Below are 21,097 nucleotides of genomic sequence, written 5' to 3'. Positions count from 1 at the left end.
AAGGATGCTGCTGCTGCTTCCAGGGCCCGTGCGGGGCTGCCTTGGGTCATGCTGCAGCAGCGGGTGCTGGGACTGGGAGCGGGCACAGATGGTGCTCCAGAAGGGGAAATCCAGAAGATCACGAGCTCATTTCTTTTAGGGAGACGTGTCCATATGTCACCCATAGAGGATGAGAGCCTGCTCATCAGTCTGGAGCACTCTGAGGCTGCTGGGATGAAATAACCTGAATCTAGGTCTAAGCTGGAGCCTGGTGCTGGCTGTGCTGATGGAGCCCCTGTGCTCTGTCCACCCTCCCTGCCAGGGAGGGAAGTCCTGAATGTCTGAGTGTTCAGTGCCTCTCCTGCCCAGGGCTGAGAGGGGGGACTTTGCTAGGGAGCCTGCATGGCTGGATCCATCACTGGCAGGCTCAGCTCTGACCTCTCAGTTTTCCTGCCCACAGTCCTGTGCACAGCTCCTGGAGGTGAGCTGAGGCTCGGGGATGGGAGCACCACAAATCAGGTGCTTGGTTGTCTATCCCCTCAGTCAGGCACTGCATACTGGAGCATGGAGATACTCCATACAAAGGATGCCTTGCAGATGGACATAAATCTCAGGGATGCCTCCAGACCCTGGCAACTGGCACAAATGTCACTTAAATTTTTGCTCCTAATCTGGTAACTGAGCATTACTTGAACACGCTGTAATGAACAGTGGTGATAATTGACATTGGTGGCAGTCACAACTTGTGCTGCTCTTCAGAATGTGTTGATGTTTTCTGAGATAAAAATGAGACCCTCTTCCATTTAATATTTTAGCAAATGTGGGGAAGAAAATAGGTCAACAGAAATATTGTCCCACTCAAACTGGAGCAGTGGTAAGGAAGTTACTTGAATTTCTGTATTTACATATTGAGGAGGAGGAGTGCACTTACATGAATGTGTGTGTCTCTATATAACTGCATTTACGTACATAACACCCAAAATACATCATTATGCATTCATATTCACATGTGGTGTCTGAGGATGTATGCGTAAAAATACGATGTATAGGTTTTTAAACCTTCCTGACAGATTCCAGGAGACCAATTTCTAAATGTATGCCACAATTTCTGACTAAGAGACAGGTAGCAGTAGGTGCTAATAAAGGAAAGAACTGCAAGTAAAATGTTGTGACATCCACCTCTCTGAGCAACCTGCAGAGCGCTGGCAGAATCATCAAACCGAGCTGAGAGTAATCAGCAGGGACTGATAAAGCTGCTCTTGTAATTATTTGTTTGATATACAGCTTTCCTTCTTCCTTCTGCATAAATAGCAGAATTGCTTTGCTTAGTGTGGGAGGTTTTCTTATTCCTGTCAGGGCTTGTTCTCACCAAGATGTCATGAGAGGAGGACTGAGATCTGCATTTTTGTTTTATTTACGGGCTTTCCGTTGTAATTCTGACAGCATGCGGTGGAGACAGCATTCCTTTAGCTGGGGAGAGGCAGCCTTGCTCCTGCAAAGCTGTCGGTGTTGCGGGGGCCAGACTCTGCCAGGCTGCTTTTAAGCCTCTCTGATTCCTCCAGGCTTGGCCTGGCAGAAGCTGTTCCTGGGAGGAGGCGGCTGCTGAGGTCTGAAGGCATTTGCGATGTCGCGCTCGCGTATTTGGACGTTAAATACGATTACCACAGCGTCTTTCTTGATTTTAGGTGTGAGTCTGATGATGCCACAGCCCAGGCTGCCCAACAAAACCACACAGCCCTGCAGGTTGACAAGTGTTAGTTATCCTTAAATAACTTCCTCTCCTCACCACTTCCACTGCTGAAGCAAGAAGATCCAAGCATTGACTAATTTCAGGCAGTCACAGTGGTGGCCCGTCAGCGACGACTGACCTGAGCCAAAAGGCTCCTGTTGATGTCAGTGGTTTCTGGGAATGCTGCCTGCATGGTTTTGTTCCGGGATTTCCCTCTCTGTCCAAGCCTGGTTGAGCTCTGACTTCACTCAGGGCAAAGTTCGCAATTTTGTGTTTAACAAAAGGTGCAGTAAATCATTTCCACCCTAAGCACTCTCATTTTCCTTTTCCCATTTATGTACTATTTAGCCTCTTTCTTTCCTTAAAAAGGGGAGGAAAAGGATAATGGATCATTTCTGAGCAGATAAAGAAAAGATAACTTCTACTTTAAAAAAAATTCTATGCACCAGAATAGTTTTTTATATTGTCTAAGGGTTTTACCAGAATACCAGGAACTCTGGAAGAAGGGGAGGCATAAGGGGAGAAAGAGCAGAAAATAGATTTCCTAGCCTAAAGAGAGAAATCCAGACTGCTGCCTTTGGCATGCATTTGAATATTGTCAAGGGCATCTGGAATATGTTGATAGCTGTTCTCCTTCTAATAATTCTAAAAATCTGCTAATGATGAGGCACAGATTTGCCACAGGCCGTGTCTGCCACGTGCACACACAGCCTTGGGAAGGGGTCTGAGACATCAGAGGCTGTGTTCCTCTCCTGGCAGGGTCAGCACCAACTCCCTGTTACTCAGGAGAAATTCTTCAGACTTGAACCAGATTAATGAAAAGAGAAATTGCTCTGAGACTAAGAAAAAAAGCTTTACACCCATTGCAGTGCTGTGGGGGGTTGTTCGTGAGCAATTACAGCTCATCCTTTCAATGCCTTCTGATTCCAGGCAATGATGGCATTTTAAGATAAATAAAGTGTTCATAGTTCTGCTTGTTATTGAAGGACTTTTATTATTGCTGATGTTACATGAAAAAGAAAGTTATTAAAAAAATGTGGCACTAACAAATTGAAGCCCCCAGGGAACTGTTGCCTGAATGGGATTTTGATTGGAGTTCAATTTAATTGGCTGTAAATCTTCTCTTTCCTGATTTACATTCTACTTCAGACCAGTCTACCAAATTCATGATAATCAGGTTTTCATTTTTCTCTATTGAGCAAAATACTCTGACATGAGCAAAAACAGAAATATTCCTTCAGCAAGGTGACCTTGTTCTTGCTTGCACTGTGCTGGTAATTGATTTAATGCCTCCTTACCTATAAATTGGGCCTCTTTCTGAGGCATGTCCATCAGATTTTGAGGTAATTGGTTAGCATGGTTGTTTTTCTGACTGCAAGATATTTCTCATAAACCTCTAGTACAAGATCATTTTACCTCTAGGATCATTTTACTGACATTATGGAATGAATTCAGCAGGCAGACATACGCTGGCTCTGCTGCAGCTTTGAATGCACCTATGTGCATTTCTTGGACAATTACAAAAGGTCTTGTTCTAGCCTGGTGTAAATCTGTGGAGTTGTAGAGCCCAGTAATTTCTGTGGAGTTCAATTTTGCGGAAGAAAAGGAAGCAAAATTTTCCAGGTACCTTGAGGCTCCTGGCCCACATCCCCTACTCTGAGTGCTGTGTACCACAACACATCATAGAGCTGTGCTGTCCTGTCCTCTCTGCTACTCAGCTCTCCTTCCTTTACCCAAGGTTGCTTTCTGTGATTGCTGGTTTAGATTTGTGAGGAGTTTTCCTTCCCCTCCTCTCTAAGAAGGCTTCACCGGGTAAACTCTTTAGGGAAGTGATACGTGTGGGTGGATGAGTAAGAGGTGAGAACCAGGTGGGATCAAAGGAAACAAAATTGTCATCTAATTCTGATTAGGTATCCAAATCCATAAATTCACTTGCTGCTCTTGCAGTCTCATTCATGGGAATCTCAGTGAAGTCCTCAGCTGCTGCAAGGAGTGGGTAGGAACGGGGAGGGAACCTGCATTGAGATGTAATCATCATTATTGAGATTGGAGAATATTGGAGTTAAATGTTTTTCCCCACTGCTCTTACCCTTGTGCTTCCTTTGTGTTTCTAACTCATGTAGAGACATCATTATATTGCTCATTTAACCACTTCCAGCAGTACTGGGATTGACAGGTTGAGTTTTCAGCAATCTCACAACTTCATGGGCTGTAAATTGAATGTTTTAGGGTCTGGTGAAAAGGTGATAAGAAAGTTACATCTGCTACCACTTTCCTAATTACATCATCATCAAATACATTGAGTTTGTTAATGCTAGGTACTCTTGCTGAAAATACGTTTATAACCATGGCCTTGGTGACTGGAAGCAATTACTTTGCAGTGGTTTTCCTTTTGTATTCTGAAACACCAGAATTCTTTTCTCTTCTTTCCTCTGCTTCCCTCCCTACAAAAGAAGCAGAGAAAAATCTGAATTTTAACTTGTTATGATTATCTTCCGATTTTTTTTTTTTGTCAGCAAAGATGAATAGCTGGAAAATTACTGAAAGTAATGTAAAGAAAAATGAACATCTGCTACTGAAGTTTCTGCTGAGCTCAGTGCTATTTGGGGCTTGTGTGACAGTGGCAGGCAGGTACTGAGGCTGATGAGACCTCGGTGTGTCTTGTGCTGTTCTGACAGGGGCTGTGGACAGGGTTTGCTCCCCATATAGTGATGGTTTGATAGTAGACCTGGTTACAAAAACTGGTCAAGATGTTTTCCCAAAAGGTTTTATTGCGAGCCATCTTCCTTTAGTTAGGGTTTTGGGGACTGCTTGATCAGAAAAGACTTTTGCATGATTGAGATAAGATGGGAGATGTCTCCTGTCTTGATTCCCAACTCAATCTGGATTAGGTATGTTTGTTAAAGTCTGTGCCTTGCCGAATTAATGCTTGACTTGGGTCTCCCATACCCTTGGTTTGTCCCCTGCCCATGCTCCCTGAATGCTGACTTGCTTGAGTGACACTGGAGCCTCCCTCACGGCACAGATGGATACCCCAGCCTCCACACCTTCCCTTACCACTGTCTCTAGCTCCTGTAATTCTGCTGGGAGATTGTCAGAAGCTTGTGCCTTTCATCCCTGAAGTGGGAAGTCTTTTATTTATTTGGTTAATCCAAAAGTTAAGTGGGTGGGAAGATAAGTTGGCAGCCCCGTTCCTTTTGTCACATGGTACCAACTCTTGTTTCCCCTTGAGAGAGGCAGAGCAGATGGAAGGCAGAGATGAAATGAAGATCAAAAGTAAACAGTGTGATTAGGTTTTTGATAAAGGATAAAACACTTATCACATCAAAGGCGCTGAAAACCACATTAAATGTTTCCTGAACATCTCGTGTCCACGTAAGCATTAACTGTGCTTGCCATGGGGACACTTGTAACAGCAAGTGGTGGAGCTGGGGGATGCAGGTGGGTGTTTACCCTCGTGGCTGTGCTGCAGGTCACCTGGCTGGCCCAGGAAGGCAGAGCTGGCAGCCTGCAGCTGTCCTCTGGCACCTTGAACCTCTCTTGCTGCAGATCAGCAGGCCCACGTGCATGCTTAGGACTCCTTTAAGCCTCCTCAGTCTTCCAGGTCTGGGCACTGGTTTTCCACAGATTTCAAGGTACTTGCAGATGTAGATAGGTGTGGAGTTTGTGGGTAACTTTTCTCCCAAGCACTGGTGATCCTTTGGTTCCATGATTTAGCTCAGTGAATCGAGTCCTGAAATACTTTGTGTAAGCAACATCATTTGTAATGAGAATTGTCTATGTCTTTTTTTATCACTGTGTTGAAATACTGGGCGGTGCTGGCCAGTGAAGGAAGATAAAAAGGTGTATGTTGCCATTATTTTTAAAGTGGTGCTGCTGATTGCTCTGGCCACTGCTGGTGGACATGACATTTGGGTAAAATTAACACAAAATGTTACCAGCCCAGCCCAACAGCATTTAGTATTCCTTTTTCCAGGTAATGCTGAATCCAATCTGCCTTTGCTTCCAATGTATCACCTTATTTTCTGTAGGCAATGAAGGAGGCCCATGCCCTGCCTACTGCCACATGGGAGGTTCTGTGTAACAGAGACCAGTCCCAGAAACAGTCTGCCCCTGGATTTTCTTTTTGTTTTTTTTTTAGCCGGTGTAGAAACATTTTCCTATCTCCTGGTCTCAGCCCTTCAGAGCACAGAGGTAGTTTAAATGCCTTGTGTGTGCAGCCACATGTATCATCAGTCATTTTGCATGCTGGGGGTGGAAGTTCGCCCTTCACTAACATCTCACCATCTCACTTCCTCCAGAGCACCATTTATCAACTGAAATTGGCATCAGATTTGCTTCTGAAATGAGAGGAACAGCAAAACATTGTGTGTTGAATTGGATGAAAGTTCATGGAAGCACCTGCTGAATGCTCACATGCTTAAATGTCATTAACTTCAGGTTGAGTCCAAGAGGTTTTCAAGTGAGGTTTTTAGTCATTTTTACCACATTTGATCTGTTGTTTCCAGAAAAAGTGGAAAAACCTTTTCCTGCCAAGATGGACTTCTTTACAAATACCTAATATTCTGGACTCAATTTTTACTGGCCAGGGTTTATATTAAAAAGCTCAGAAATGGGGCAATACTTGAATGGAAATGTGTCAGAGTCACAGAGAAGCTAATCAGAAACGACCTCTTGCACTCATTAGTCCAAGCTCCCACTTGAAGCTGGGCTTGAAGTTTGCTCAGAGTCTTGTCTAGCTGAGTTTTGAAAACCTTTCAAGGTGGAAATTGAACATCCTTTCCAGGTCCCTCTTCCACAGTGCTCAGGGGATGATTTTCTCTTCAGCAGGAATTTCTCTGCTGCAGCCTGGCAGTGCTGCCTCTCATCCTGTCCCTGTGCTCTTCAGGGAAGGGTCTGCCTCTGTCTGTGCTGCCTTTTCCATCATCCAAAGAGTTCAATAAGACAAATCTCCTTGGTTGTTTGCTTGTTTGTTTTCCTCTCAGTGCTTCCCTTGTTTCTGTATTCTGTGAGTGATTGACAGCACAACCTTAACTGTGTATTTGGGCTCTTTCAAAGAAAGATCTTGTTTCTATTTAGTACTCTTGAAAGGAGAACTCTGGAAATGTATGAACAGAGAAAGGAATTAGGCGGTGTGAGCAGAGAAGTCCCTGTCCTGAATTCATGTCTGCCAAATGCTAATGTTAGTTATTTTTGAGCTTAGAAGTGCAAGAGGCTTTTATCCTTTGTACAGCTGGCCTCATCCTGCTGTGAATGTAACATAAAAGGGAGCAAAAGACATCTGTTAAAACCTTCAGGTCTTCTTTGGTGGCAAGTAATGTAGCAATCATGCACCAGGTCAGATATGACACAGGCCTTGCCTGAAAACTTGAGGTTAGACCAGGAACTTCATAATAAAAAAGTCAAATTTAATTTCTTGACAATACCAGAGACAGATGTCTCAGTGACAGTCGTACAGCTGTTTTATTTTCTTTTTAAAAATGTGCTTTTTCTTAAAAAGCATTACCATGTATTTCAGCAAGATTTCTCAGTTCATAAGATGCAAAAGTTCAGGCAATATCCTGTTTAGATGATTTCTATCTGATAATAAAAATGGCATTGACAGTGAAAGATTGCACCGAATAAATCATTAGTTGTGAGTTCTGTTTTATGCTGCAGCCAGGATGTGTCCTGTAAGTTCACAGCTGTTCTAACTTTTTCTTTTCCTCATCTAGACAGCTGTATGTCCATGCGATTTATTTCTTGATCTGTGTGGACATGAAATCCTTCTTGGGATTATTGCCATAGAAACAAGGCATAACATAGAGCGTGTTAGAAGTAACAAATGGGATTTGGCAGTCCTTCCCATTTACTACACAGAGTCTGAGCTTTGTGCTACAAAAAGCAGCAATTACTTGCTCTCAGAGCTTTATTAACAGGCACATCTGCACATTCATTAGAACTAGATGCTTCAACTTCCATTCTGACTGGGATGGCATTTACATATTCTGGTCCTTAAACTAAAACCTAGCATCTGGTTTATTTTCCAGTCAAGGTAGGAATTGGTCAGGTTTGACATTTTGGTTCCTTTTTGTTGGTTGCAAATCCCAGAGGCAGCCCGTGTGAGCCTCCCAGAAGGAGATAAGGGATGGAACTGCTGGCTCCAGGGAACGCTCCCTCCTTTGAAGGATGAAGTCACCCAAGTTTTGCTTGTAAAGCCTGATCTCCCACGGAGCTGGCACTCAGCTCCCAGCCTCTCCCAGGGCTTCACACCCTGCCTAGCTTGCAGGAATGATTCCCTTCTCCTCAGTGGCCCAGGGTGGCTCTGAGCTGGGGGAGTAGATGGGCTGTACCAGGCAGGGAAGGGTTTTTTGCAGGAGTGAGCCTAACAAGCTGTACCTGGAGCTGAGGCTGAGCTGACTGCCTGGGTCACAGCACAGCTGCTGATAGACATGGGAGAGACAGGCAAACTCCAAATTCTAAGCCAAATCCATGGGTCAGCTTTTGAATGGTATGGGATGGTAAAGAGGCAGAAAAGCAGAGGGAACATAATACAGAAAAGGGCAGAGGAATGTATTAAACCCCAAGGCGTGTCTGCTGGCTGTGTGTGCCCAGCAGCCCCAGCAGCGCTGTCACCGTGGCCCTGGGCCTTCTGCCATGGGAGGTCAGTGCTGGCTCAGCAGGGCACAGGGTGCAGATCTTGCCTGGCTCTGGTGCTCTTCTCTTATATCTTTCCTATCCTCCCTTTTATGAGGTAAAACCAAACATGAAAACAAATAGTCAGGTCACAGAGGGGTCCCTTGCTCTGGATGATGCATTTGCAGACCTGGAAGGGAGCACACACTGTTCTTTTCCCGTCCATGTCCTATAATGCTGCCTCTAGCTGAGAGAGGAGCAGCTTCCAGGGGGGATTTCAGAGGCAGCTGGAGATGCTTTAAAGCTCTCAGGGCAAAATCTCTCATCCCTCTACAGCAATTCAAAAGCAAAACAACTTTGCTCAACAAGAGAAACATTTAAAGCTGATTGTAAACCACAAAATCAAGATGAAACCTAGAATGCAACCTGAAAAACCCAGATAATTGAAATACAGGGATTTGAATCTGGGCTATGTGCTCAGAGTCTGCCTGGCCTCCTTTTCAGAAGTGCTGAGGACTGAGCAGAGCTAGTGAATGTGATGAGTGCTCAGGATTTCTTTGAAACATTTATTTAGTACCTAAGTATAGATCTAGGACTGACTAACTTCAGGCTCCAAATATAGTTCAGGTGTCTGCCTTCTCACTCTTCCTCATTTCTCTTTTCCTTGCTATTTAATCTCTTCATCAGCTTCCACATTCTCTGTTTCCTCCAACTCCCTTAACTTTTCCATCCTCCCCCAGTTGACTTCTGCTCCTATGTCCTCACTCTGACACCTCTGCTGTCCCATGAGAGCCACAGGGCATTCTCCAAGGTCCATCCCAAGCAAGCTCTAGGTGACACCCCTTTTCTCTCCCTCACACCCTAAATTCTCCCTGCCTCATTCTCAGGAGGGCAGAGGTTCAAACAAACTGCTTCATCCTGTTCAGGAACCTGCTGAGGTTTAAGTCCCAAGTATCTCTCCTCTCCTGTGTGGGCCTCACCAGAGATGGCCCAGAGTGAAAAGGGAATCATCACAGACACTCTTGATTGGGGGAGAGCCCAAAGTGGCTGCCATCATTTTCTGTCCCAAAAGCATAAATCAAAATGTTCCATTTTCTGTGCTCTGCCCATTGCAGGCATGATCTGCCAGCGCCAGCAATGAAAGAGACACGGAGGTTATCAAGAAGGGATTATGTTAATTTTGTGAACAGGAAGCTCTCATTAGGGGCTGTGTTGTTCAAATCAGCCAGAAGACAGATGTGGCTGTGGATCTGATGGATCTTGTCCCTGTCTCTGTTGCAGGAAGGCATGCCCCAAACGCTGAGTTCTACCAGTATGTTTACCCCATGTGGCTTCAGCCCTCATCTACATACTTCAAAAGAAGGTGAACAAGGAGGACTGATCTTCCAGGATGGAAACCTTACCTCAGCATCTCTGGATGCTCTAATCCAGCATCTGATACCTACCACTGATTACTACCCTGAAGTAAGCAATTCACAGTATAATAAATGGTTTAATTTTGATGAATTGGGGCAGCACTTTATGCAAAAGTGCAAATGTGTTAAATTTTGAATTAAGAGGGCTCATTTAAAAGCTGCATACAATTAAAGCTTGGTAAATTGATGCATTGCTTTAAATACTGTTTCACTGCTCTATAATTGTTCCCATGAAAAAACAGATCCCAAAGATGAGACTGCCTTTAAATAAGAGAACAGGGTAGCGGGGGGAGCTGTTGTGGTGATGAATTAGTGATGTAGCAGTTGGAGCTTTTCAAAAATAGCCATGCTTCCCAGAGAGGTCTAGAGGAAAACTGAAGCCAAAAGCTCCCAAGTCTGAACTGGACTAAATTAGCTGAATTTCAGTGCCTGCTGAAGTCATCCAGGTTTGCCTGTATGTACAGAGCATTCCCTTGGTGATGACAGAGATGCTTCTTCTGGTGGGTTTATAATTTACCTGGCATTGTATTCACAACTTTGCAGTCACTGGACAGCATAGTCCAGACCCTAATCCTTGCTCCATCAGTGGAAATTAAGTGTTTCCTCACCAAGAGTGTGAGGATCTAAACTGAAAGCAGGTTTATGGTCCTGCAAGCTATTGACTTCCCTGGATTTTGCACATCCTCCGTGGAATTCAGACAGAGTTTGACTGGAAGACTTTTAAGTGCTAATATAGCTCCATGGCTTGTATTTCAAAGCACAGAGGAGCATTGACTTCTGGGTACTTGAGGAGACTGGGGAAGTTATCAATGCAGAGCAGGCAGCATGTTTTAAATTACCCGGAGCTCAGTTTCTGATCAGCTAAAAATAAGTAATAAAGAAGCATCTCAATTAAAAAAAAAAAAAAGGAACAGAAAGGCAATAAAAATAGGTAATGGACAGATCAAGCTGTGAGATTTTCATTATAATGTATGATATGTAATATTATACCTGCTGCTTGGGAGCATGGCTAGGGCTGGGGGAAAGGAGATAATTCAAGTGCAAGGATGCAAGGAGGGGTCAGGATGCAACAACTGAGACTTCATGCATGTATTTTAAATTCACTGCTGGAATAATTTGAATAATCCAAGGATTTATCCAACAGACCTGCTTCCCACAGCTTCACAGATGTGGAACTGCATATGATATGACTTGGCTGATAGAAATGAAATTTGGGGAGTTAATAGAAAAAATGAAATATTGCTTAAACTAGGCTGGGTGATATCTGCAGGGCAATAGCAAGATGTGGCTGATTTGGGGGTGTCTGCAGCTCCCAACCCAGTACAACACAGAGATTCCTGCCCATTTAGCTTTACTGTCTCCAGCATCCTGGTTGTGCTGTCTCCTGTACCTGGGCTTGCTCCTGCTCACTCTCTACACTGGATGCTTGCCCAGGGTTTAGGCAACCAAGGGCTGGACGTGGATGCTGTGGAGGAAGGAGATGCTGCTGCCTCCTGTGCCCAGTGTAACCAGTTCCATATTCAGGGTCAGGAATTGTTATGTCTTTTAGATAAAAAGGTCTTGCCAAGTAGAAATGAAAAACTGTGAAGTTTAGGGCTTTTACAGTCAATATCACCCACTGTGTGGATGCTTACAGTAGGTCTACTTGTCTTTCTCCTGCAGAAAGCCTATATCTTTACATTCCTGCTGAGTTCCAGACTCTTCATCGAACCCCATGAGCTTTTGTCCCGAGTTTGTCACAAGTGCATTGAGCAGCAGCGGCTGGATGACCCCGTGCTGGACAAGGTTAGTTTATATTTACAGCAGAAAAATGTGAAGTATTGTCAATGAGTAGAGGATTCTGGGGCTCTGGTGTGTGTCCCTTGCCTCTCTTTAGATTGAATGAATCTTTCTCATAAAAGATTTGCCACTGAGATCCTGCCATTGAGGCATCCTGGTGTCCATGTCTGAGAGCAATGCTTCAGGCAGTAGTCACTTCAAATCTTCTAATTTTCCCTTTCCCCCTGTCTCAGTCTTCCCAGGTGACTTTCCTTCTTTAAGGCTCTGGGGAAGCCTGCAGGATGCAAGGAGGTAGGACATGACCCTCACACACTGTCAAGTGCAGATGTCCACACACCACTCTCTCTCTCATTTTTACTTAATGTCTCTGCCCCTTTGCTTTCTTGCTCCTGGTACAGTAATATTTCCTCTTGGCCTTTCCTGTCACTTTGAGCACCATATAACAAGGGCCAGGTGCCCATCACCTTCCTGCCTTTTGCCCTCGGAGCAGCACCAATGGAGCACCAGGAATGGGCAGGAGCAGCAGTGGGGCCCTGATAGGTGAACCGAATGAGAAAATCCAAGCTGTTCCTGCCTCAGCACTCTTCCCACTTTGCCCCAGGGACTGTGCAGCCTGGTACAGTGTATAGCAACACATGTGCATCCTCTGACAGTGCCACAGACAGTGCAGGGGTGATGGATGCTCTCAGTGTTGGGTTCTGCCCAAGCTCTCCTTGCTGCATTGATGAGCACTTGTTTGGTATGTTATCTGGAGCAGGAGATGCACCTTCAAAGCAGTGTAGGGGAATAGAACATGCATTTGTTGGAAATCTCCAGAAACCCTAAAATTCTGAAATGGTTTTCAAGATCAGGCTTTCCAGCTTTGAAACTGTGAGTTTGGCATCAAATACTGAGTCACCAACATCTGACCATGTGCTTGTTTTTGCACAGGCAGCTGGTTCCATGAGTAGCAGGAGCTCTGCCTTGACTGTGAAGAGCCATTCTCCAGAATGCTCAGCAATCCCAGACTGGGGTTACCCATACAGTCAGTGTTAATAGAAGTATCTGTATGTGGTGAACCAAGCAAGACAAGTTTTCTAAGGTGTGAGGTTCTGTTCTCCAATTCTATGACAGATACAAGTTTGGGAGGATTAATTTTGAGCATTGAAAAGTTTTGCTGCTCATTAAACTTTTAAGAAATTAAAAACACTGTCTTACTATGAAGAATTCTTATCTGCCTGAAGTTCACCTGGGTGTTGTAGCAATACAGGAGTGGTGGAACACAGCTGATTTGTGTTCCCCAGAGTGGGGCTGATTTTGAAACTTTGTACACAAGCAACCTGCCATCCCATGTCCTGTGACTTGCACAAAGTCCTCTCCATCAATTCATAATGCAGTTTACACAGCTGGAGCAAATGTCTCCCCAGACCTTTGTAGTTTCCAATAAAGCTTTCCCTTTAGCAGCCACCTGCTGGTCTTTGAGCCTGTGCTTAATGCTAGCTGACAGCAGTTATTTTTAGAGATGTGGTTCATTGAAACCTGTTGTTGGTGGAAAGCTGAAATATGCATTTTGACCACCTTGGTTGAAAAACAAAGAGCCAGGGAGCTTAAGAGTATAATTTTTCCTGATTACAGGGTACACTTCAGCTGCAGTGCGTGGGGATGCAGAAGAAGGCTGTTTGTTTCGGTCTATGTTTTCTGTAAATAAAAATGCAGGTTTTTTTTTTTAACACCATTTCCTTTTCACATAACAGAGGATAAAAGCTTTGGGAGCAGCCGCACTGGCTGTCTTTTGAGATAACACTAATGCACCAGTTGTGCCATTCCCTGCATTTCCCTCCGTGCCCCATCCCGACTCTTTCCACTGCCACATCCTCAGATAAATCTCCACCAGAAGTGGGCATCAGCTGTATGCTGAGTGTCTTTGTCCCATCGTGACCTTGAGCCTATGTGGGAAGAGAGCAACATTACCAGCAGCCCAGGTAAAGTTACAAAAGTGCTGCTGTTTTGTTCATCTTTTTCTTCATTGTGCATCTGCCACTGGCCACTAAGCAGTTTTTTTCACACAGCCAGAAAGCAAAGGAGCAAAAAACCTCTTTGATGGTCAAGAAATTCATTGCAGTTTTTCAGAGAAGGATGAAAATATAGAAGGGTTGTAACTACAGAAGGGAAGAACAAAAGGCCAGATGTTTTAAAAAAAGGTATAAAGGTTGCACCAACAAAATGTCCTTCCAACCATAAACAGGCCAATTGCATGTGCAGAATACTTAAGTCTGCATGTAAAACAGGCAGTTGTGCATGCACCTGAGTTCTGGTACATTTTGCATGCCAAAATGTATTATTTGTGCACCACACTCTTTGTATGCATGTGTGCAGGTTTTGCAGGTGCAACACAAATGCCTTCTTTGAAAACCTGGCCCCACATTCAGTGACACACACAGTGAGAGACTTTATGAGTAAACATGTTTCAGTCCCTGAGCATCATTCAATGGTTTGCATTTCAGGCTCGAATCAGAAAATTTGGACCCAAAATCTTACAGTTGCTGACAGAGTGGACAGAGACATTCCCATATGACTTTCAGGAAGAGCGGATGATTGGCCATCTCAAAGACATGATTCACAGGATAGCTCCATGTGATGAGGTGAGGATGCCTGACTTGGGATGTTCTGCTGATACATTAAGTTCATTTTCCCACTTGGTTCTTCCTTTTCCTCTTTTTTTTTGCATTCTGCTCCATGCCTTTTCCTGGATACTCCCAGAGTTTTTTTCTCCAATAATGTAAAAACCTGTAGTATCTTCCCTGAAAGCCACATCTCTCTATAGGTGCTCCTGGAGCAGTGAGCATTGGAATTTATCTTCTGCACATTGAATTGTAGGATAACAACATTCCCATTTTGTAGAAGGAATATGTGAAGGCATAGCATAGACTGATTGTGCTGGTGACAACTCAAATTGCAGCAGAGCTGTGATCTCCCAAGTTACAATCACAGAATCACAGACTGCTTTGGTTGGAAGGGACCTTAAAGACCATCTTGTTCCACATCCCTGCCATGGGCAGGGACACCTTCCTCTAGACCAGGTTGCTTCAAGCCCTGTTCAACCTGGCCTTGAACACCTCCAAGAGTGGGGCATCCACAGCTTCTCTGGATACAAATTCCTATATTTAAAGAAAATTCTAATATTAGTGGACATGTAGCTTGTCTGGGAGCAGGGAGGTGGCAGAAGACAGCAGTGTGTGGCCTGCTGAGCACAGAATCAGGCTAGAGGTCTGTATGGTCCTGGTGTTCAAATATGTGAGCTCTGTGTGTGGCACAGTGGGTCACAGTGAATGGAGCCTCTGGGAGACCTGCTTGCAAATTCAGGTGGGTGAACCCCATAAATTAATTCGGAAACATTAAAAAGACCACAAAATTCATGAAAGTAATAAGCAAATAGTACACTGAGAGTCTCTAATTACTTCTAGGTTAACCGTGGGATGTGGAAAAATTCAGTTCCACTGGCTACATGAAGGCCTGGCCTTGAGCCACAGAGGGGTGCAGTCCAGTAGAACAACAAGAACATACCCATGAGGATGAGAGAGAGAAGAGTGGAGAGAGGACAGAAGGAATTAGCAGGGCTGCAGCACAACAAAAATGAAATTGGGCTCTCCTATGCACATGAAATATGTCATAAATGGAAACAGCTGCTCTTGGGCTGGGCTGGCATCATGTCTGGCACTTCCAGGGAGCTGTAGGCTGGCATGGATTGACTGCCTGGGCTGGGCAGCCCGTGGGAGAGAAGAGGTAGGACGGGGAGGTGAAGACAACAAAAAAACTCAGAAAGAGCCAAAGTGGCTTTAGTTCCATTTACCAGAGTAGTAGTACAATTCCCTCAAGGAAGAGAGGCAATGGACTTGCTCCTGGCCAGCCACAGCAAAAGACTCCTGGCAGCCCTTCCACATCAGAAGTGAGGGAAACCCATGCAGACCCACCAGAATTGTGTCCACTGGAGAGAAGGAACCAAAGGGAGGAGAACAGGGACTTAGCATGTGCTCTTTAACAGCAGCAGTTGCCCTGGTGAAGAATCATAAATGCTAAAAATCAACTTTCTGCACGCAAAGCAGTGGTTTATGTGCCTAACCTGAGCAAGCACTGCACACCTTTGCTCTGGAGTGTGCAGCTGTGCCTACAAATCCTTGTGGGTGCCCTGGGGGGCCTCAGACTACATTAGTTTCAAATCACTGTTTTTCAGATATTACTAGGTACTGTAATTGCAAGTGATTATGCCTGAGCAAAATCAATAATTAATTTAAGAAACAGCTCATATCCTCCGAATGCAAATTTCCTTTTTTTAAGGGACAGCACAGAAGAGTGATGGTGACCATTAGTTTTTTGGAAGAAACTTGTTCCCATTGTGAACCACAGAAGTTAAAGACTGAAAGATTTGTGATGTCATCCAGTCCATGTAGGTCAGTGCAGGATTTTCCCCTGCAGTGTCTGCTCCTGTTCTTTGCAGAGTCCACTTTCTAAAGGCTGTGATGTGCTTATAAAGGTGTCCATGCTGAGAAGCATTTCTTAGTAAGTGCTGTGATTTGCATTTAGAGTTAGAAATTTTAATTAAAATTTGAGCTCCTAAGCCACCTGCTGAGGCCTGCTGTCTTCAGAGGAACTTTCCTAGTTAAGAATGAAACATTTTCTTTAAATATTAAACAGTAGTGTGCTTCTTTTGACTGTTAATGTGGCAGTGAAGTGAAATTGGTTGATAAGTCCAGCATGCAGCCCCTGTACAGTAGGGGGTCATTTTGTGGCAAGATAATTACCAGCACGTTGAAGGTAATGAACAATGTTGTTTTCAGCTAGTGGATGTAGTTTAAAGAAGGCAGGAAAGGCTTTTAGAAGGGCAAAAGCAGGATTTTTTATTTTTGTTGAATTCTCTCTCAATGTGCACAGAAAAGCTTTCTAGGCAAGGGTGCACCCAACTGATTTCCATTGAGTCTCTTCAAGAGCTCTGATTTCTGTGTAATTGTTTGTGTCCTTTAAGTGTGTCTCTTTTTTTTTTTTCATTATTTATTAGGTGGTTGGCTTACCAGAGTTTTTGTTTACTGTTGTCTATATCTATTTTTTGTGCCATATTCCCTACAAAATGAGTTGAAACTAGATCTCTTGGTAAAGATTTATTGAAAGACTGGCTAATATGCATGTCTTTCAAGCAATTTTATGCAACTTTTTGACTTTTTGTCCAAACTATGAAGAATTTGATACTGCATAGACATGGCTGGTCCAAGATTTTTCATCCAAACTCCTTTTAGAAAGAAGAGCTGGGTTTCCAGCCAAGGAAGGCTTGGCTTTCAGTGCTGTCCCCCCACCCCAAAGAACTGAGTTTCCCATTTACAAAATAAGTTCACAAAATGCGAAATACATCACTATTTGAGTTTTCACTAAAAAATCACACTGTGTTCACAGAGCTTCATAAGCTGTGTTGAGATTTGCAAACACACCTGGATATAAAACAGAGAAATATTTAGATGGTGGTCAGTAGTTTGGGTCCAGAACAGTCTTTGTTAATCAAAAGTGTGACCATCTGTTGAGGATTTACATGAAGAATGCCTTTCTTGGAGCTAATATACATCAGTAACAAATAAAAACTGAAGGAGTGGGGTTTTCCTCTGTCAATTTTCACTCCATCTTTGGGATTTGATTCCAAATACATTGTGTGTTGTCATTCTCCAAGACACATCCCTCCTGCCTTCTCTGTGGTACTTGCTTCATTTCAGACTTAACAGCTCTGTTTTACAAAAAAGAGCCTGACTTATCCTGCTTATCTGGTACATGTTCTAGCCCAGCTCAAGAGAGCATCTTCCTTAAGTGAAAGGAGAGCAATGTGAGTCCAAGAGAGCAATGTGAAATCTTTTATTAGAAAAGCTGCATCAAAGTTATAAAGTGTTGTGGCAAAAGTTGAAGCACTTGGGATGTTCTAAAGGTCTCCAGCCTTTTGTACCCTGTAATGAAGACAGACTAGATGTGAGAAGTTATTCTTCACTGTGAAGTAGGAGCAGGTGCTATCTCCACTGTGCAGATTGGATTCTGTGCAGCTGAGAAGAGCACTGACTCTGGTTTCTGGTTCCTTAAACACTTAAAGCATGAATGCTGTCAATGCCTAGCACTGAACACTATCCATAGCCTACAAAACTCTGAAGACAAGGCTGGATCTAAACTATGGGATTACTCCCCAGAGGCTCACTTGAGCTGCATCTAGCTTGGGACATGACACAGGTGTGCTGTTCTTTGTAGTGAGCCACAGTCTAGCCAAGGACATTTCCAATTAATCTTATCCTTAGAACCCATCCACCAGTTCTATTATCTCAGTTTTGTGATGTCTGCATCTGTCAGTCATGAACAGTTGAAGTAATTTCTTTCTGCCCATCCTCCATGGTCAGAGAATCCACTCATTGTCTGTAAAGAGTTGCTCCAGCTCTGAGAACAACCTGGGCAAGCTGGTAATGATGATCCTGCTGAGCACATGGCTGTGCTTGGAATACAATATGAGCTTCCATCAGCAGCAATTAACATTTGGATATTAAATACTCAAAGCTCCAGCCACTCCAGCTGGGTAGCAAGCAGCTGCAAGCTTCTTCTGCATTCAGGTCAAAAGGATGGAGAAATAACATCAGAAACATTTCTTACTCCTAATAAATAAGAGTTGACAAAGCAGCGTTGACAGGTAGAGTTCTCAGCCAAAATGTAGCTGACATAAAAGATAGGTACCAAAAGCTGCTGTGCTCCAGAAAGCTGCAGTAACTCATGTGGTAGCATTGCCTCTCCTTTGAACCTGATGTTGGCAGGAATGTGGAGTATCAGTGCCAGCCCAACCCACCAGTCCTGCCTGCCTCTTCTCTTTACTGCAGTCTCTGTGTCCAGAGCACAGAATTGTAATTAAGCCAACTGGTTATTCTGAAATAGGCTTGTTGGAGATAAAATAACCTGTTTCTGGCTTAGGAGTATTTTGCAGAAAGCAAAATTCAGCACAAAAAAGCCAATCCTGTGTCAACTTTTCTGGGTGGCTTATGTTTCTCTCCCTACCTCTCCAGGCTTACTGGAAAAAGATGAATCAGCTTTTGCAAGCCCTGAATCAGAAGCTTGCAACCCTCAGCCATGGGCAAGAAGGGATTGTCAAGATCAGTACTGCTGTCTCTGATAAGCTGGTTGCCTTTAAAACGAAACCTCCATCAATTCAGAGAGAAATCCTGAGCGTCTGCAGTGACCCTTACACCCTGGCTCAGCAGCTGACACATGTGGAGCTGGTAAGTGGGAATGGTTCCCAACTTCTGCAGCCAGAGATGTTATTTTAAGCCATCAGCTGCTAAGTATTCCAGACATAACCAAAAAATGTCTGCACTGCTGCAGCATATCCCATGCTGTATCAGCACTGCAGCAGGAGGCAGGGTTTGACAGGTTAAGAGATGTTTGGGAAGCAAACTATATATCAGAGTGTCCCTGTGCAGCTTGGAGCAGGTCACTGTACTTCAGCTTGCTTATTTGTGAAATGAGAATCCTATCCCAGCAAAGTCAAGTCCTGGGAATGTCACTTCTATAAGGTGCTCAGAGCCCCACAAGCTCTGCAGGTGCTATTGAAATGGCTGGTCATTAACCCTTTTATAAATTTGAAAGAAATTTTAGCAGTTCAAATCCATTTCTGCAGCACACAAAGCAGTGGGTTGTCTGATGTGCCTTTCATTCTTCCCTTTGAGACTTTGTGCATGGACATATAAGGGTGTGCAGATACCACCCCCACAAATTCCTGCTGTTCCCCCTGTGCTGGACTGCAGTCTGCTCCCAAACAGGCTCTTGTGTGAAAAATTGCAGTGCTGAAGCCTTGGATGTGCTGTTGTGCTGCACACCCTTCTCCCAGGGTCAGGTCCTCCCCACGGACCTCCTGGGTGTGCACAGAGAACAGAAAACATTGCTGCCATCTGCAGACCTCTTGTTGCTCTGGTGCCCTGCTGCCTGTCCTCCTGTGGACTCTGCTCATCCTCCAGGGGAAGGATGGAAAAACAAGACATGAAAAGCACTGTGGATTGGAGTGAGCATTAGGAAATCAGCCTTTGGATTTGTGAAGATAGTTCATATTCCATTTGTCAGAAGTGGAATGGATAGTTTTCAGAACATGCTGCTTTGGCTCTCTTTGCTTTATATAACTTAAGCCAGAGAGTAGAAAACCTTTTGCGTGGAGATTTTTCTTGCTTTTGTTTTTTTCCTTTTCCACAGCACAGCTGTCTTCCAAGGGGAAATTCCCTGTAACTGAGGCATCACTGCCTTTTTAAAACAGAAGCAGCTAGAGATTTAAATTCCACTGTACTGTAATCAATTCTCTTTACCTTCTCTTTCATTGCCATGTCTGATACATCAAATTCTCTGCACTGAAACTGTCTGATGCTTATTTGTTAGTAAGAATTATTTGATACTTATTTAAAACAGTTATTGATTAGTAAGAGCCCTATACAGTTATCAGTGTTAAGGTGAGAGGCCCAGAGAAAAAAGCATTGGACTAGACATAAAATTTTGCCTTGACCAGAATGACTATTCATTTTATTGTTGTTTGAGTATTCTAAGTTTGGACTGTAGGAATTCCAAAATACCTCCTCTGAAATACCTTTGTGGCCTACAACCTACTGACAATATTTATTTTTCTAATAAACATGTTTAAGGAGAGTGAAAAGCCTAGCAGGAAAGTCAGTGTGTTGTTGGAGCTGCCACGTTTTTTCAGGAGCTGCTGGAGGTGGCCTCTCTTTTACTTAGAGAGATTTGGATACTTTATTCTTGTTTTGCTTAGTGCCTGGGATACTCTCCAGTGTAAGCAAAGCCTTTAATGTGTCACGTGCATCCTCAGTGCCTTCCTTAGCCAGTGACCCAGAGCCATCACCCCGGGGCAGCACCTGGGGGTCAGTGAGCAGGGAGCCAGGGCAGAGCCCTGTGTTGGCAGCTGAGCAGAGGGATGCTGTGAACTCCAGATGACAGCATTACTGCCATTGTAGCACCTGGGAAACAATTTCGCTTTTGAGTGATGCTGGACCACAGCAGGTCTGAGGGAGCACCAAATACAACTGATGTCTGCTGGCTCCCAGATGAAGCCCTGTGCATCCAGTGCAGTGGAGGGGACTCTTCCTGCAGCTTGTCAGTAATGAGACGTATTTATTCTAATTTTCATCTTTCTGCTGACATAGTTCTAATTGTTGTTATGAATTTTAATGTTCAGTTAGTTGGCTGTCTACCAGTTTAGTGACACCACTCAGAGCTGACAGAAAATGATGCTGTTTTATCAAGAGAAACAGAAGATATTCTGGAGTGCTTTCTTATTTTTCCTTCTCTCTTCCCACTCCCCTACCCTCAACAGGAAAGACTAAGTCACATTGGACCTGAGGAGTTTGTGCAGGCATTTGTACATAAGGACCCTCTGGACAGCACCAAGGTATGGTTTCTCCACATACAAAGTGTCTCCTGTGACCACAGTTTGTCCAGTTGTGACGAGGTCCCCAGGACAGGGCCTGAGTCACAAGCTGACATGGGCCACGCCAACTGGTGACCTGTGTTGTCATGGCAAGGATGGGAACCTGTTGGCAGAGCT

The 21,097-nt window shown here is 44.1% G+C and overlaps 1 protein-coding gene across 3 annotated transcripts in view; it reads left to right on the top strand.

Moving 5' to 3' along the window:
• The window catches only part of RASGEF1C (RasGEF domain family member 1C), a 71,040-nt gene that overhangs the window by 33,422 nt on the left and 16,521 nt on the right, over positions 1-21,097 (top strand). For all 3 annotated transcript variants that reach the window (XM_068205836.1, XM_068205837.1, XM_068205838.1), the window contains 5 exons: positions 9,605-9,787; positions 11,401-11,523; positions 14,001-14,138; positions 18,564-18,776; positions 20,867-20,941. In XM_068205836.1, the coding sequence (XP_068061937.1) occupies positions 9,605-9,787; positions 11,401-11,523; positions 14,001-14,138; positions 18,564-18,776; positions 20,867-20,941 (732 nt within the window). The remainder of the gene's footprint in view (positions 1-9,604; positions 9,788-11,400; positions 11,524-14,000; positions 14,139-18,563; positions 18,777-20,866; positions 20,942-21,097) is intronic.

This window comes from Anomalospiza imberbis, chromosome 15, assembly GCF_031753505.1.
Source record: "Anomalospiza imberbis isolate Cuckoo-Finch-1a 21T00152 chromosome 15, ASM3175350v1, whole genome shotgun sequence".
NCBI classification, from domain to species: Eukaryota; Metazoa; Chordata; class Aves; order Passeriformes; family Viduidae; genus Anomalospiza; species Anomalospiza imberbis.
Note: the sequence above shows the minus strand (reverse complement) of the source record. Positions and strands in the feature narration are given on the sequence as shown.